Source organism: Anomaloglossus baeobatrachus, chromosome 6, assembly GCF_048569485.1.
Source record: "Anomaloglossus baeobatrachus isolate aAnoBae1 chromosome 6, aAnoBae1.hap1, whole genome shotgun sequence".
In the NCBI taxonomy this organism is placed as follows: Eukaryota; Metazoa; Chordata; class Amphibia; order Anura; family Aromobatidae; genus Anomaloglossus; species Anomaloglossus baeobatrachus.
In genome coordinates, this window is record NC_134358.1 from 478908397 (window position 1) to 478926844 (window position 18448).

Sequence of the window (18448 nt, forward strand, 5' to 3'; positions counted from 1 at the left end):
CAGCATTTTTCCCAAGCTCACAGGAGTCTGTGCTTTTGAGGAAAAAAAAAAACTCCCAAGGATTATAAACCTGTTGACCCACCCCATTTAAAGCATCTGGCTAAAAGGTGAGAACCACCACAGGATGAGCACTCATGCCTGAACCCGAAATTATTAAGCCACTTACACGTCAATTCATTATTAACAAAACATACTCCTTGTTCAATTGTTGAGTAGGAGCCTGTTTTGCTAAAATACCCCTCTGTGGCAACATCAAGTTCAGCCATAACCCCACATCCTTCTCACCCCATCTCATCCTGGAATGTACCGCATCTTGTGCCGGAATGATTCATCGTATATAAGCCAAGCAATGCCCCCAAAACCACGATAAGAAATTGAGAAGGCCTGCAGCCAAATGTGAAAGGATTTGAAAACCTTCTTCTTAACCTCACTCTCACCTTTGGCTTCATACCCACTCAAACACAATAAAGCCCTACCTGATGGTGACAAAGAAAACCCATCCATATATTCTCTGCTCCAAATCCTCTTTTGTCGCATTGCTCAGATGAAAACCTAAAGGCGAAGCCTGACAAGTTAATGCTTCCTCAAAGCATGTTTGAGGGATGCCCTTAAAGCTACCCTCATGTGCATCAGGCTGTACATGTGTGTATGGTGTCTACCCTACTTCCCCCCTGCATGAACTCAGCGCACACGCTGTAAATTAACTCCCTAACACTGTCCCTATTACCTACTCCAGTGTTATTACCGAGGGAATAGGATAGCTTACCAGACTTGCAGGGACGATCACCAATCCTGTCGGTTGTCTCCAGCAGCTGGGGAACGATGGCTGCGCCGGCCACAGCGGTAGGCCCTGAAGTACATCCCGCTTCACCGCTCTCGCTCCCGGAGTCCTCCGAAGACCAGGCCTGTAGCGCCGCCGCTGCAGTAGAGCTCTTTTGCAGCAGCGACGGCAAGCTACAGCCCAGACCGAAGTCCTCACCCGCCGGCGGCCTGAAGAACCCATCTTCTTCTGGAGCGGTGGAAGCCAGACATCAGACATCCTGGCCGGCGGTCACCTCGTGATGACGCGACAACCAGCCAGCCCGTGATGCCCAATTCTCGCGATACCACTGGGATTGACCACGAAGATCTCGCCCGACTGCCTCTTCCTTCACCGCGGGACTGGTCCAGCGATGCCGCCGCCGACTTCTTCCAAGCGCTGCTACTCTTCGCTCCAGCCGACCTCCGACCCGTTCTTCCTCCTGACGCCGGCGGTGAGTACACTTCTTTCCTTTTCCTCGACCACCGACCGAAACCTCCACCGGAGTCGCACCCGAACCAGGAACAGGTACTACAGACACCTCGCCCCGCTCCATACCGCCCGATACTCCAGCGGTAACATCCCAAGGCAGGCTCTCATCGCCGTCTTCCTCTCCAGCTCTCCTGAGAATTTGTTGCAGCAGTGACTTCATGACAAATCACTTGATCCTGTCAGCTGTGACTGACACAGCTGACTAAAACCCAGATATTTATACAAACTCCTTCTCACACAAAGTTGACAATAACCAATCAATATTTCATAAACACCCGTGCAGTCAGCTGATTGGCTACATGCCAGCTGACTCACGTTACCAGGCAGAAAAATCCTCCTCATATTAACCAAAATAGGGTCCGTGCTATCATGACAATCCCAAAGCTACATGCCATGGGATTTTACATTCTTTGGTTCTTTGTTTCCTGCTGTGCAGCATGATCGCTAGAAAGTCTCAGTGTGTAAAGGGGACTTTACAGCAACTTCGTTAGCGACTTCCCTTTCAAAAAGCTGCTTTACAACGTCCCCAATGACTAACTAGGTCGTTCTGCAGGTCCGGATCGCTGTTGCGTCGTTGGCCAGGTTTGCCTGTTTGACAGCTCATCAGCGACTCAGCATAGACTTTGTAGCGATCCTGGCCAGGTTGGGATCGCTGGTGGGATCGCTAGAAAGTCTGTGTGTAAAGGGGCCTTTAAATATCACAGGCTGATATTTGGTGTCTATAGAGGGATGAAATTCTAATTTTCCTTGTATTTACTAAAGAAATCAACACTATTCATAAGAGGAGGCCTTAAATATTGGCAAGAAACTAAGGCCACTTTCAGGTTTTGGTTAGTGTTTTACCTCAGTATCTGTAAGCCAGAATAGGGAGTGGAGAAGTATAATAGAAATGTATCCACCATTCCTGCATTTTATTTTCACCCACTCCTGATTTGTGGCTTGGGAAATCTGAGCATGGCCTAAAGATGATCACTGCTCTTAGATCTGTAGGGTCACAGGTAACATAACGGGGGTCTACAGCCAGACTGGGGTGATAAGGGCCCACCGATAACATTGAGCTTGCGGACTCGCTGTTCAGCTACATGCCAATATTACAATATCCTTAATCATAAATTGACATGTGCACTGAGTGGATATGTGATGCCCCGGGATAAGGGGTACTCGGATCCGGGCCACGGGGTCACTTCTGTGGGTATCACGGTGGCGTGACCCGGTCTGTGATCCCAGGCTCCACAGTAAAAAGGGGATTAGGTAAGGGAGATTGTCCGTGACGCCACCCGTGGTGTGCGGTGAGGTAACGGAGGACTGCCGGTAAATGGATCCCGGGGATGGTGGTGGGCAGCAAGGTGGTGATTTCCCTCCACGGGTAGGGTGTTGGTGTCCCGGGACCCTGGTGAGGTGGTGCAGGGAGGAGATGGAGACCGTCTGAGAGCTGTGCGCCCGGTTGGACCGGGGATGTTGTTACTCAGTTCGCTTTGCAAGGAAATTCACAATCAGGAATTAACCAGAAATTGCCGGTGTCTGCAGCCTTCGGTGCGGAGGGTGTTTTGGGGTCCCACACACGGTACAGCAGGATCCTGGTCTTGTTTTGCAGCCAGACGCTTCTTTCTCCTTCCTCAGTCGGGAACGGGGAGCCCACTCCCCCTGCAGTGATCCGGGTCACCCCCTGGATACCGGCGGGCCACTACCCTGCCCCGGCCACCTCGGGCCCCTTCCTCACACTTCCCTTCCTTATAGCAGCCAGGAGCTAGCTCTCCTGGTCTGCTCTCTTCACACCCCTCCTGTTTAGCTCTTAAAAAAAACCAGTTGAATTATGTTATGAACCACTGGCCAGCAAAAGCTACAAATGCTGTTCTTGTGGGTCCTTCTATGTGACAGACAATACCTAAATGACACAATTTTAAAAACTGCACACCTCAGTGTTCAAACATTCAAGAAGTTAAATCCTTTGGAATGTGGAAGGAAAAATTGTGTTTTTCCACAGGGTTGCTTAAAGGGAACCTGTCACCAGGATTTTCCCCTAAAAGCTGCAGCCACCCCCAGTGAGTATATGTGTATATATAATACTAGAAGGTGGCCCGATTCTACGCATCGGGTATTCTAGAATTTACGTATTGTGTAGTTCATGTATGATTTTTGTTAGATAGATATATCTATCTATCTCTATCTATATATAATAGAGATGCATATCTCTCTCGATATTCGAGATCTCTCATAATATGTGTTGTTGTGTGTACTTACCAAGTGTTTGTGTAGGGCGCTGTACATGTTCTGGGTGTGGCGGGGGGTGAGAGCGGTGTTGTATGTGTGTTGCGTTTGTGGAGCGCTGTGTGTTGCGCGGTTTGTGTGTGTGCTGTGTTTTGGGGGAGGTATGTTTTGTGCAATGTGTGTTGTGCGGTATGTGCGTATATTTATGTATGCCGCGGTGTTTGTGTTGGGTGTTTGTGTGTGTGTGTGTGTGTGTGGCGTTGTCTGTGTGTGGGTGTCTGTGTAGGGTGGTGTTTGTGGTTGCCAGTGTGTGTGTTGTGCAGTGTGTGTGTGTGTGTGTGTGTGTGTGTTGGGGGGAGGTGTGCACCTCCCATCGTGCTCCATCCGCCATGCTGCGCACTCCCCATCGTGCTCCATCCGCCATGCTGCGCACTCCCAAACGTGCTCCATCCGCCATGCTGCGCACTCCCCATCGTGCTCCATCCGCCATGCTGCGCACTCCCCATTGTGCTCCATCCGCCATGCTGCGCACTCCCAAACGTGCTCTATCCGCCATGCTGCGCACTCCCAAACGTGCTCCATCCGCCATGCTGCGCACTCCCCATCGTGCTCCATCCCCCATGCTGCATCTCTGCCCGCAGCATCAGCCTCTCTGCCCGCAGCATCAGCCTCTCTCCTCCCAGCCTACCCCAGCCTCAACCTCCCGCAGCATCAGCCTCTCTTATCTCAGCCTCCTCCAGCACGCCGTGCTCCACTGCCGACACAGACCTGATCGCATACACATACACTCACCCGATCGCATACACTCACCCGATCGCATACACTCACCCGATCGCATACACTCTCACACCCGATCGCATACACTCTCACACCCGATCGCATACACTCTCACACCCGATCGCATACACTCTCACACCCGATCGCATACACTCTCACACCCGATCGAATACACTCACACACCCGATCGCATACACTCACACACCCGATCGCATACACTCACACACCCGATCGCATACACTCACACACCCGATCGCATACACTCACGCACACACACATTGACGATATTGCACATACGCGCTCACAATCACAACATCCGGAGATACCACATGCTTCTGGCCATGTGATCCTCCGGCAGGTCCTGGAAGTTCACTGCACAGTATCGCCGCCGAGAAGCAAGCGATATCCCAGGATGTTGTGAGTGTGTGGATGCGATGTGAGGTGTGTGTGAGGGTGAGTGTGATCTGATGTGTGCGTGTGTGTATGTTCCGCCGCTGCAGGACCTTGATGCGCTGGTAACTATGCTACCATGGTTACCAGCGTATCCTATCCCCCGCTCGCATGGGAGCCCACACCAGCATACGGCGGCAACCCCAGCAATGCGAGGGTATGTGTCGGCTGGGTTGGCGGCGTACGCTGATGTGGGCTCCCGGGGGTACAGTACTCACCTGGGAGTCGTGGCTCCGTGTCGGTCGGTTCGGGGAATGCGTGCGGGGCCAGAGCGAGCGTGCATTGCGTGAGGGGGGCGGGGCGTGGGCGAGTTGCCAATGCCTGCAGGGTGGCGGGTCGAGAGGCCAATCCGTGGGGGGGCGGAGCCTAGGCGAGCGGCCGGCCAATCCGTGTGGGGGCGGAGCCTGGGCGAGTGGCCAATCCGTGCGAGGGGCGGGGCCATGGCGAGCCCAGCGGCCAATCAGCTTTGTGTCACCGTAAGGACACAATTTTGGAGCAAGACAGACAGACAGAATAAGGCAATTATATATATATATATATATATATATATATATATATATATATATATATATATATAGAGAGAGATATTATATTATATTATAATATATGATCTCCAGAATGTGGTGTACATAGGTCAAGGGTGCTGTGTGTGTGTGTGTGCATACACAACACCTGTTGCCACAGGGTACTGCACCTCACCAGAGGTGCAGTATTCATCCTGGGTAAGGAGGTCATTGCCAGTAAACCACCACAATTCACCAAACCATAGTTAGCCACTGCCCAAGTCTCTACACTAGCCCAGTCCTGGTGAGAGGGCAACTATCACTAATGTAGTGGACTCTCTGCTCACTAGTTCAGGAACCAGGGGGGAGGAGCTTGACACTGGGGAGCAAGGCAACACACAGCAACCAGGAAACAAGTGAGATGCAGGAGGACAGTCGCTGAGGGGAGAGCTGTGCCATAGCTCCTTGTTGACTGGGCACAGACTATAGGGTGCAGAGCCCTAGGCTGGTGGGCACATTACATCCTGCCAGCAGATCTGCTGGGCAGAGGATTTAAAGTCTTCTGACCTACACACAGTATCTGGGGCACAGAAGCATATATAGCAAAGGGTCGTGACCATAGGGTGGCCCCCATCTACGGACTTGCGCTGCCTGCTATACGGGAAAGAAACCATTCCCAGGACTCGGGTCCAAGCATACCGTCAAGCCGCAGGGAGGAAGGACTCACTGAAAGAAACATCGGTTCTGAACTATCCGGGACCGCCTGGAGCCCATGACAGCAGAGTCCGGCAGTCCAAAGGTGGTGACCTCTCACTGAGTAAAGAAATTTAACTGCAACCCCTGTGTCATCCCTTCCTTCCAACACCTTTGCTGCGCAGCAGCCAGAGTGGACTACTACTCCCAACTTCCCTGTGGGCCTGAGCGCTGCCTGTGGAGAGCTGTACGAACCTAGCTGCACTATCTCCGGCCCTCAGAGGAACCTCCTTGTAGTGGCGGCTCCCATATTATAGTACCACACCACAGGTAGCGTCACAAAGAACTACTATACCAATCATCCCCATCTCCTTTTTTTTATTGACACAGATGGGGTCACGGAGCCGAGCCAGGCCGCTGTGACATCCCAAACAGAGACCGGCTCTGCTCTCAGTAGGGCAGATCCAAGTGCACATGCGCATTAGCAGGCTCTATGTGTTCAGGCAGAGACTAAGCCGCGATGAGCGGTGATGTCACTTAGGTTAGTTGCAGTCACAGCTGGAGGTTCAAACAGTCCTCCACAGGTAACCAGACCCCAGATGACCTCAATGAACTCTCAAAGAAAACTGTGGGGTTATTTGCCAAGAGATGCAGATTTCATGCAGAAAATTTTACACCATATTCCTGCACCTAATCTACAGCTCCTGGCAAAAAAAACGCATCATAACCACATGTAGTATGATGCGGTAGTGATGCGGGTTTTTGCCATTAGGTGTATATTGGGTGCATATTGGGAATAGGGTATAAAAAAATTCAGCACCAAATCTGCATCTCTTGGCAAAAAATGTACAAAAACAGTTTTGATGCAGTTTTCTTCCAGGAGGTGCAAATTTGGTGCTGAAATGTCTGCACCAGATTTTAGCACCAAATTTGCACCTCCAGGCAGAAGACTGCACGCAAATGGCATGAAACTCGTTTTTGTGCATTTTTTTGCCTAGAGATGCAAATTTTGTGCTGAAATGTTTACACCATATTCCTGCACCCAATCTACACCTCTGGCAAAAAACCGCATCATACCGTATGCGATAGTGATGTGTTTTTTTTTTACCTAGGCTGCAGTGGCCTCTGATGTCCAGTGATGTCACATCAACTTCTGGAATTGGAAATTGACCCGATATCACTGAGGTGGGCCCCAGTCTCACTGAGTGACTGGGCTGTGGGCGGAGTTTCACCGCATGTCACAACCCAGCACTGCACATGCTTGCGGCACTCTGTTAATGAAAGCAGTGAAGGAGAGAATGTGCACAATGCTGGGATGTGACGTGCGGTGAAAGATTGAAGTGAAATAGTTAGTAAAAGAGGTGTGCCAAAGTTATTTTGATCTATATCAGAAATGTATTAGGCACATGCACCTTACTAAATCTGACACATGATTTGTGCTGTCTGTCCTGCAGAAATCATTTCTGATATAATTTCCACCAGAAACTGAGACCGGAAACTGCTCAGTGAGAAGATACAATTGGGATAGATAAGATATACTGTAACAAGAGAAGATGTGGTATGGGGATCAGATGAGGGGTACAGAGCGGGAGATGGGGAGACAATGTGCTGAATTGAAAAGGTGACAGAAAATGGAAGAGACATTCTACAATCTTGGAATAGCCAAATGTGTACACAGCCTTTATGAAAATGGGACAAGCATGGCAATAATCAAAGCTGGGCCACAATTGCCATTATTTGTTTTCTTCCCAAAAAAAAAAGCCTGAAAAAGCGCTCAGAAAGCTTCCTAAGGCTATGTGCGCCCTAGAAATGTGAAGTTTCTCAAGAAAATTTCTTGAGAAACTTCTGGGAGTGAAAGATTTCCGGACCTCCGGAAAAAATCCGCACCAAATCCGCATGCGGATTTGCCGCAAATTTGCCGCGATTTTCCCGCGGGTGGTTCCCTGCGGATTTTGCAGACTGTACTGCTGAAATCTGCAGGGTACCTGCGGAAAAGAATTGACATGCTCATTTTCTCAAGAAATTTTCTCGAGAAATTCTTCTCAAGGAAATTTCTTGAAAAAAATCCGCACAGTGCGCACAGCTATTTTTTTTTCTCATAGAATTTGCTGGGAAATGTCTGCACAAAGATTGCAGACATTTCTCAAGAAATTTCCGCGGCAAATCCGCGGGTAAAGCGCACTAGTGCGCACAGAGCCTAATAAAGGGAATCTGCCAAAAAGTGCTTCGGAATATGTTGGCGCTATATAAATATAGTTATTTATTATTAGCAGTTAAAAGACGCTTGCAAACAATTCTGAAGGCATTTCCTGCTTGGAAGACACACCATTCTTTACAACAGAAGTTTTGGGAGGGTTTCCAAATGAAAAAATGCATTTTACTGAATGTTTAATAGACTTCATAAAGCCTAGCAAAAATGTACAACAAACACATCCCCCCCCCCAATAAATAAATTAGGAGAGGTCTGACAAAAAAAAGCCAAACTGCAGGAGCGTCAGTTGTGTTGTTTTTTCTTTCCTTTTTATTAAGACCACCATAACAAATACATCAATATCTTCCCCTGCAACATCTTTTCATTTTCTTTTAGCATTGACTTTAAAGCAACATAAAAAGCTGAATGTGGACATACGCCACAAATGTAGATTTACGCAAGAATTTTTTTTATCTATAAAAACTCCAGGAGACTTCACATGATTTTTTGCGTCACCTCTATAAGGCTACTTTCACACATCAGTTTATTTCCATCAGGCACAATCCGGAAAAAAACGGATAAAAAGGATCCGGCGCCGGATCCGTTTTATCCCCTTTGATTTGTATTAGAGCTGGATTTTGCCTGATGGCCTTGCGTTGCATCTGGCTTTTACCAGATCCTTCGTAATTGGCTAATGCGGCGGCCGAATGGAACGTTTCTTGTAACGTTTTTTGTCTCTCACAAAAAAACGCATCCGATGCGATACGGCGTGATTTACAATGGAAGTCTATGGACGCTGGATCCGGTGTAATGCGGCAAAAAAGACGGATGCGGCCGTCGGATCCGGTTTTTTAAACTGATCATGCTCCAATTTATTGTAAAAAACTGATCCAGCAAAAAAAACGGACGAAACTGATGCAAAACCAGATGCGCCGGATCCGTTTTTGACAGATCAGGTATACCGGATTCATCAAAAAAAGGATCCGGCACATCCGTTTTTGCATATATTGTGCCTGATGCAAAAAAAACTGATGTGTGAAAGTAGCCTAAACTACACTGACAATTTGTGGTAAATTCCTGATGGAAGAAAAGTCTTAACTGAATGTAGCATTTAAAAAACTTAGAAAAAGTGTGAGATTCTTTTGAGTGACTCAGAAGCACATGAGCAGACATCTCTCCCTGATCCCATCACATGATGGGCCTGCAGCTTCTCATATACAGGAGGAGGGATCAGGGGGATCCACTGCTGGTTCCTGCAGCTGGGACTTGTTGGACACAATTTAAATGCTGGGGTGAGATCCCTGAGCAGCTCAGTCAGTGTTCAGGATGCTGCAGGCAGCAGTGCAGGGGCTGGTGGTGCTCTGCCTGGTCTCAGGCATCCAGGCAGGAAAAAGTAAGTGACGGGTTAACTGGTTTGGTTGTTAGAAACTTTGGTACAAGATCCACAATGTATGTAGATTGAGATGCTGAGTAGTCAATAAGATGGACAAGGATCTGTACTGGGCTGCTGGATATCTATGGATCACTAATAATTGCCCCGTTGTGGCCACACTGGGGCTTACTGGTTGCTACAAAAAGTCATTGTGTATCTGTAAAGGCCCCTTTACACACTGAGACTTTCTAGCGATCCCACCAGCGATCCCAACCTGGCCGGGATCGCTACAAAGTCTCTGGTGAGCTGTCAAACAGGCAGACCTGGCCAATGACGCAACAGCGATCCGGACCTGCAGAACAACCTAGCTAGTCATTGGGGACATTGTAAAGCAGCTTTTTGAAAGGGAAGTCGCTGTAAAGTCCCCTTTACACACTGAGACTTTCTAGCGATCATGCTGCACAGCGGGAAACAAAGGACCTAAGTGGTCCTGAACGATTTGTAGCGATCAGCAACTTCACAGCAGGGGCCAGGTCGCTGATGTGTTTCACACACTGCAATGTCGCTGGGGAGGTCGCAATTACATCACAAAACCGGTGACGTTACAGCGATGTCGTTTGCGATGTTGCAGTGTGTAAAGCCACCTTAGGGGCTAATAACTGGCACTGTAAATAACTGATAGCTGTCTAATGCCCAAGGGGGGGGTGTGTGTTGTTGTTTTTTTTTTTTTTGTATTTTATAAAAACAATTGATTATTCTTAAATCAATTGTACGTGTGAAAATGAGCCACTTTGAAGCAGATTTCTGATCTCAGCCTCCCTTCATGGGTAACCTTTCTGTGAATACAGATTCTTCCCATTACTGAGGGGTTTAAAGCTGGTGACCATAAAGGTCTATGGATCTGTCACTTCAAGAACCCTTGCAGCAGTAGGTCTTGAAATGACACCTTGAGCAGGTTTTGCTGCAGCAAAAAAGAAAAATGTGAATATACCCCCAGTGTCTAGTATTGAATTATGAAATTAAAAAAATCTAATTTATATATAGTATGTTGCTGCTGTGAATCTGAGACCTTTTAAATGCAACACAAATTTCTGTGATCTTGTGGCAATAACTTGTACATCTGTAGAAACTCTGCCTAATAAGGGACTATCAATGGTGTCTTGTTCTCTTCCTTGGGCTGGGAGGGAACTTCATGAAAATGGCATATAGTGCTCAGGTGACCTAAACCTGGTGTTGTCTCCTCTAACCAGGTTAGAAGACCTGTCTCCTCCTTGTACCGCCTAATGGCTGGTGTATGTAGCCTCTGTTTGCATACATCTGATGAACTTTCCCAACAAACCTTCAAGCTGGATTAATGATTTGAGCATAAACTGGACATTGGTCTCTTGAGCTTAAAGAAGTTATTCAATACTTTAACAGCAATGTCTGATCACCCAGGGTACAACACGTGGTACCCCCTCACTGATCACTCTGTTCTCAGTGATGGCGTCAGCAGGGGACTAGAAATGCTCAGTTCCGGGGGGTGCCCCGTCTTCTGATAATGGCTGCAGACAGACACTGCACATCTACTACTCACATCAATAGGAGGTGCATGTGCGGTACCCGGCTGTATCTGTTATCAGAAGACACAAACTCTGGAACTGGACACTTTCAGCCATCTAAAATAAAAGAAATCCAGCTCAAGCATCATGACGAAGAGTGAAACGCATTGATTGCGCTAACCAAGAGTTTGCTGTTTGATGCACTATGATTGAATAAAACAACAAAGTTTGAGCTGGGATTTTTTTTTTTTTTGGCAATAGTAAGGCCAAATACTGGGTTCCATACTGAGGGGGAATATGGTGAGCTGGACTTCATACAAACCTTTTTGGCCACCAGCACAAACCAGCTGATCATTGGGGGTACCGAAGCAAGGCTGATGAGACATTGATGACATATCCCAAGGATACAGGAGGAGGAAAAGACACTAAAGATTGGAGCTAGCACAACCTGGCGTAATGATAAAAGGCAAACCTTTATTAAATAATCCCAAGGTATACGTCATCAATGTCCAAGTAGTAGACAACCTATTTAACTAGTTCATGGGAAATTATGATGCTGTTGAATGAGCTGCTACATGATCATTTATCCTTAGCCTTGTAGACAAAAAGTCCACAGGACCCATCATTGGTGCCATCTAGATGACACTGTTATCACAAACTTCTTAGCCATGGCTTGTATCATGTCTTCAGTCTTTTGATCCAGAACTAAATGTCAAAGTACACGACTTGAAGGGTAAGCTAATGTACATTAATGGCACATGTATTGGCCTGGAGTCCCTGCTGAAGGCACAATACAGATTAGATGGTGGCAATTGAAGTATGGCACTATTGTAATGATGGCTTAGCACCTTCTTAGTATAACCAGTTGTAAAGAATATACAGAGCAGTTAAGTATGTGAATGTTCTATGTTCAACTGAACAGGGTTTCAGGATGTAATGGAGATTAGAAGGAAATCTGGCTCTACAGGTCCCAGTAACCATATTGCTGGCTGGTCTCCTGATACCAACTCTTGGGATGAGAATCTCTACCCTGCCTGGAAGTCTGGTGACTCTAGATGGGAGAACTGCTGGAGAGGTATTATGCGAGATGTACGCATGTCTCCATTTCACTGACAATTACTCTCAATCATGCTGTCTTAATCTTTCTGTCTAGGTGGCAAAGTGGTGGCATTGCTGACCAGTGACAGCCCTGCGCTGATAGGGTCAAATATCACATTTGCTGTGACCCTGCAGTTTCCCAGATGTCAGCAAGAAAATTATGATGGGGACATTGAATATGAAAGAGGATGTGGAAATGGTAAATGCAGCTTTACAATGTTAGATACTGAATCCTGGCATAAGGTCACGTAATATCTTTGTCCTTCTAGTTTCCTCCAATTCCCTGGACCAATATGTGTACAACTGGACCAAGTGGATGGACTTCTGTGATGAAGGAAACTGCAGTTTTTCCAGCAGCTTTCCAGATGGGAAACCATTCCCACATCCCCCGCACTGGAGACGACACAACTTCATTTATATCTTCTCCACCCAAGGTAAAGGTTGTGCTGCTTTTTTTTTTTTTTTTTTTAAATACACAGCTGACATCTTAAGGCTTGACTGCAGTATTGTAGAGTCTGCACCTTGTACCTCCAACTACCACATTACCTATCCAGCTCGCCTCCCCAGTAAACGACAACCATTTTGGATTATGGCCAAATTGGCCTTTATTATAACAAACAATAACAACTTAACATGAATGGTGAGGTTATTGGAGCTCCAAAACCTGGCAAAACCATTAATCAAGGAAAAACAACCAGCATTGCCTCCAGCCGCAACCACAGGCTTGGGGGCACCACTACTGCCATAAAACATAGCCAACCACACAGACTCCCAGGGACCCCACCCTGAAGAACCCCAAATTCGCCAGGCAAGTTTACCAAAAACTGACCAAAAATGGGAGGTTACACCCACCAGATGTACCCCCCCCCCCAACCAACCAGAATTTTTCCACCCACTCAATGAACCCCCTCTCCCCCGCACGCCGAAATGACCCAATAACCATTCACCCCACCAAACCATTTTAATTACTTAAACAACCCTGTCCATCATGCCTTTGTACCGCTCGGCCGCAGCTGAGCCGTTCGGATCCGGGCTCGTTGGTGGGTGGCTCCAGCGCCTCCGGACCCGGGGTCATGTCGCTCTGAAAGGGGATGCTGCCGCTTTCGGTGGGGGGGTTAGGTAGGTGCACGGCCAGAGCTGTGCTTGAGTTCATGACGCCACCCACGGGATGTGGTGAAGGTAGACACCACCATTGCAGTTGCGGGGCACCCGGGGGAGATGTTCGTACAGCCAGATATTAACCCCCTCTGTGAGCAGGAATGATGGCCCCCGGGACCCGTTGGGGATAGCTGTGCAGGGCGATGTGCGCGACCGGAGGGTACTGTTGTACTCACTGTTATTGACACACAAGTCACTGGTAAACAAAGTTGATGGTGGTCGGTGCCTGCAGCTGGCTGCGATCGGGTCCCCCACCCAGATGGTGGTCTCTGCCATTTTCCTGCACCGTGTTGTGTAGATGTAGACTGCCTGCGCTTCAGCTACGGGAGTCCGCTCCCCGGCTGTGCATGTGTCGGGAGAGCCCGTTTGTCCGCAGACGCTGGCCCGTGGGATCTCTGTCTGTGCGGTGGCTTTCTATCCCCCTTGGTGGGCTGTTGTCTTCAGTCGGGACTTGGGTGGGAAAGGACCTATAGTCCAGACCGCAATCAGTAAATTAACTCAGTCCAGTGGATTCTGGACCTTGTTTCAGGGTCTGAGTTACCAAACCAACCCCCCCACCTGTGTGCTCCGGTTTCCGAGTCGGTTCCCCGGGTCAGTACCGGCAGGCCACTACCCTGTCCCGGTTCCACCAAGCCGTCTTCCCGGCTCTTGCAGGCAGAGGCCTCCGCTTGCCTGCTAGCCAAGGTGTTCGGGCTACGACCCTCACACCTGTCAGTTCGTCACAGGCCTGACCTCCTCCACCACTCACTGACTACAATTGTACTGCTGTTTCCTGCCTCAGGCACTCTGAACTCCTCTGTGGGCGTGCCAACAACCTGGCTCCACCCCCCTGGTGTGTCCATCAAGCACTGATGGAGATGACTAGGGTTTTTGTGGTTGGCTGATGACTCCTCCTTTTTTAGGGGACAGGTGTAGTGCGGGGGTCTACCTGTGACTACCTGGCTAGTCCAGGGCGTCACACCTTCAGCAATGGTGCCAATTGTGGGCCACCCATTATCTGGACCTTATATATTCCCCTATTACTGATAACCACCCCCCCAAGCCTGCAAAAAAGCTCTATTAACCCCTAGTTTGCCCTCCAATTCTGAGTCATGGGTCACTTCAGATTGCTCTGCTTAGGGCTCGGTTATACCTATAGCCAACATTAAAGAACATTAGTCTGGGGGCCTTGTGATCTTGGAAAAAATGTCTTACAGGGATTGTCCAAGAAAAACAAGTCCTTCCCTATCTATAGGAGACATGATGGTAACTTTTGAATTGTCTGATCACTGGTACTAACAAGCAAAATGGGGCTTCTTTATCGCTGTTGTATAATGAAGCGTCAGGTCAGATTCTCCACTGACTTTTTCTGGCAGTCGGGCATCTGATCTGATGCTTTATGTATAGGGATAAAAATTCCATTCTGCTGATCAGTGCAGGGGGCAGCAGCCAGAGATCACTTATCCCCTGGACTGGTGAGAGGTTGTCTGAAGGAACAAACTACCTTGTTTTAGGCTTTATTTTTCTTACTACTGAATTGCATTGTCAGATCACTTACATGATACATGTGCATCTCAATAAATTAGAATATCATCAAAGTTAATTTCAGTAATTAAATATACAAAGGGAAACCATATTATATAGGCATTACACAGAGACCTATTTCAATTGTTTACAGCCAATGAAGAGACTTGATGTCATTTTAACCAATATACAACCGGTATATATAATCACTTCAGACTGTGCAGGTTGGGGTGATCCCACTCCCCTAGAATGCTTAACTTGTACTTGCTGTAGCTGACTCCTTAGTTTGGAAATGACTGGGGACTTTCTTTCTTTGCTCAGGCCAGTATTACCAAATGATGGGGCGATCTTCTGCCATTTTGTCCATAAATACTACAAACATCACAGCCGGCACACAAATGATTGACGTCACTGTCTTCAGAAGAGGTTACCGGAAGCATTACCCAGTTGCAAAAGCGAGCAGTAGTTATGTAGTAACCGGTAAGTTGTGAAGTAGTGTGCACAGGAACCGAAGAACCCAGTCTAGAAACTTGGTGATGGCTGATGCCTACTAGGATGAGGACACATACAATATCCTTAGGCCCTGTGCACACTGCATTTGTACCCACGTTTTTTGCTGCAGAAATTTCTTGCAAAAAATGGTTGTTTCTGCACACATTCCCCACAAAACCTCTGGGGAAAAAAAATAGCTGCATTTTTTTTTGTGCAGATTTTTCAATTGTTTGTTTTTGGTGTAGATTTCACTCATACTTTTTGCTGCATTTTCCCTGCCAAGAGATGCTGATATTTCTTCACCAAATACTCAGCGTGTGCACTTATCCTTAAAGTAAAAAAATCAGTTACAAATGGTCAGTCATGGAAGATGTATAGTGCCCATAAGGCACACTGCTGTACTGATTAATTGCTCTGTAAACTGAATGGTTATGAAAGCCCCAGCATACTACATGGATGGTCACCACTGCCTTTTTTTTTTTTTTTTTTTTTTGTATTCTGTTAACAAGTTTGTTGTATTTCAAGAGCAGCATGATGTAGGGAAGGACCCTGATCCCAGTGATGTCACTTGCTGGGTGCTGTGCTGTTTCCACAAATCCTTGTTTTATCGGTAGATCATTGTCTTGTCCCCTAGTCCTCCTACTGTGTAGGCCCCACAATCTGTTAGCTTTGTGTACTTTAGGCTCTGCATTTAAAGCACTGCTAGATCTGATCAGAATTTTTTTTTTTTTCTTCTTATATAATTTGTTTAGATCAAATCCCATTTTATGTGAAGCTGTCTCAAAAGAATGACAAGAATTCCTCAGACAACATCTTTATTAAGGATTCACCAATCACCTTTGACGTCCGAATCCATGATCCAAGCCATTATCTGAATAAATCTAAACTGCGCTTCGCCTGGGATTATGGTGATAGGAATGATTCCCTTTCCAATAGTCCAGTCTCTACTCATAACTACACCCAGATTGGAAACGTCAGTGTTAACTTGACTATCAAAGCTGCCATTCCTGGTCCATGTAAACCAGCTACACCCACTCCAATCCATACAACACTTCTACCAACTCCCACCAGTGCTTTCACCACTACAAATTCCACTGGTAAGTAGGAATGTGACTAATATTGATGTAATATGGAGCGTTCAAGAGTGTCCTGTGCAGGGGCCCAAATATCACATGTTCTTATGATGGGGAATATACAGTAACCTTTCTTTGCAGGTAACTCCACAGATCTACCACCCACTGACACTCCTCAGCCCACTGAGATATCCAATGTTACCACTGGCCATACAACCGCTCCATATACAACCCCTGCTCCAGACTGCTTCATATACAGATATGGCTATTACAAGAACAACATCACAATTGTCGGTGAGTTGTCTGCTGCTTCTACACTAATATTGGTAATATAAAGGGCCTGAGTCCTGAATCTTTTACTGACTTTTAGATGGTATCCTTGAGGTCAATATCATTGAAATGACGAGTGTCCAAGTATCCGCATCTCCAAGTCGGAGTTCTGTAATTGACTTTGTGGTCACTTGTGAAGGAAGGTATGTCTCTGCAAATAGTGACAATATCTGTAACCCTTCTACTGCTGCTCCTTGTCTGATGGCCACTGTTCCTTCAGCCTCCCTACAGATGCCTGTACAATAGTCTCAGATGACAGCTGCATGGTTCCCCGAGACATGGTGTGTGATGAAGTTCCAGCTTCTGCTCAATGCTTGCTGACCCTAAGAAGGGCATTTGAGCCAGGATCTTACTGTGTCAATATTACCCTGAGCGATGGTGCAAGTTTGGCTCTTGCCAGTACACTGGTGTCTATAGATGGTGGTAAGTGGCTCTGTACTGCTAATATCCAGCCAATGGCAGCTCCTGGTGTACAAACAAACGTACTTAAGAAGCTTACAAATGACTGGGTGAAACTTCTCTCCTTTTGTATTAGAAACATTTTGCTTGAAGTGAGTGACTATGCAGTTTATTCCAGTCAATAACTAAAAATATTTTTGGCCTTCTAAAGTGATCTTGTGTGACGCTGATTGGGGGGGGTGTAGAGAGAAACCAACCAACCTGTGTGCAAACTAATCACTACTAATTGTGTATAACTATTACCCCTTTTCCAGGGTCCACACAACAGTCGGTGTCTACAGTACTTATTCCTCTCGCTCTCGTAGCCCTTGTTGCTCTGCTGATCGGTGTTGCCTTGTACAGGTGAGTTTGTGTTCCAGCTCTTTATAGTGAGTCTGGGATTCACTTATTACCCAATCTTGTCTGGTTTTAGCTGAGAAACTCTCTACAGTAAATTGTATAAGAATCTGACAAGTCTTGTTCTAGCTGCTGTAAACTCAGACCTGCGCTTCAGATGCCAATATTAAAAAACAAAAAAAAAATCAACCAGGCTCTGCAAATGGCAGATGGGGCTGTGTTGCCTGACATGCGCTATTCCTTGAATTATCACAGCCTCTATGCTCTTAATTCCTTTCTAGGAAATCTAAGGAATACAAACCTATTGCAAATGCATCAGATGGACGAAGCCGTCAAGGAATTGCAGTGTACTTCAGTCAGGTCAAAGATGTCTTCTTCAAACGAAACAATGAGCATGATCCTCTCCTGAAAAGCAAGGCTGCAATAATATAAGCTTCTGCTTCACATGTAAATGTCTGCCATGTTCTGGTATTCTGCTGTTTCATCTCAGGTGGTAAAGCTGTAGTCAATAAAGTTCTTAAAATATTTTCCTGTCTCTTGTAATCCATTGGTGATTCCTGTCAGTTCCACAATGTAACCTTAGTCTGCCCAACAAGACACAAAGAGTTTATGGCTCTAACTCAGGATCTACTGCAGTCGGATGTTCTCTTAAGGTGGCTTTACACACTGAAACATCGCAAACGACATCGCTGTAACGTCACCGGTTTTGTGACGTTATAGCGACCTCCCCAGCGACATTGCAGTGTGTGAAACACATCAGCGACCTGGCCCCTGCTGTGAAGTTGTGATTGCTACAAATCGTTCAGGACCATGATAACACAGAACCCATTCATTCTCATACCAATAAACTGACACAGACACTTGAATATGGTTGGAAAAATTGGCCGTATTGTTTTTATTAAGGGTTACCAAACTTAACCAGATCTCATAAAAACCATAACCATCATAAAAATACCACTTTAACCTTACCATT

At 46.9% G+C, this 18448-nt stretch overlaps 1 protein-coding gene across 1 annotated transcript; it reads left to right on the forward strand.

Moving 5' to 3' along the window:
* Positions 1 to 9292: 9292 nt before the first annotated feature.
* LOC142244482 (protein QNR-71-like) lies at positions 9293 to 17974 on the forward strand. The gene is made up of 11 exons (XM_075316711.1): positions 9293 to 9506; positions 11949 to 12101; positions 12180 to 12323; positions 12394 to 12558; positions 15107 to 15265; positions 16030 to 16374; positions 16492 to 16644; positions 16721 to 16823; positions 16901 to 17103; positions 17394 to 17481; positions 17757 to 17974. The coding sequence occupies exons 1-11, from the start codon at positions 9440 to 9442 to the stop codon at positions 17905 to 17907; spliced, it is 1731 nt and encodes a 576-aa protein (XP_075172826.1). The 5' UTR covers positions 9293 to 9439; the 3' UTR covers positions 17908 to 17974.
* The last annotated feature ends 474 nt before the right edge of the window (positions 17975 to 18448 follow it).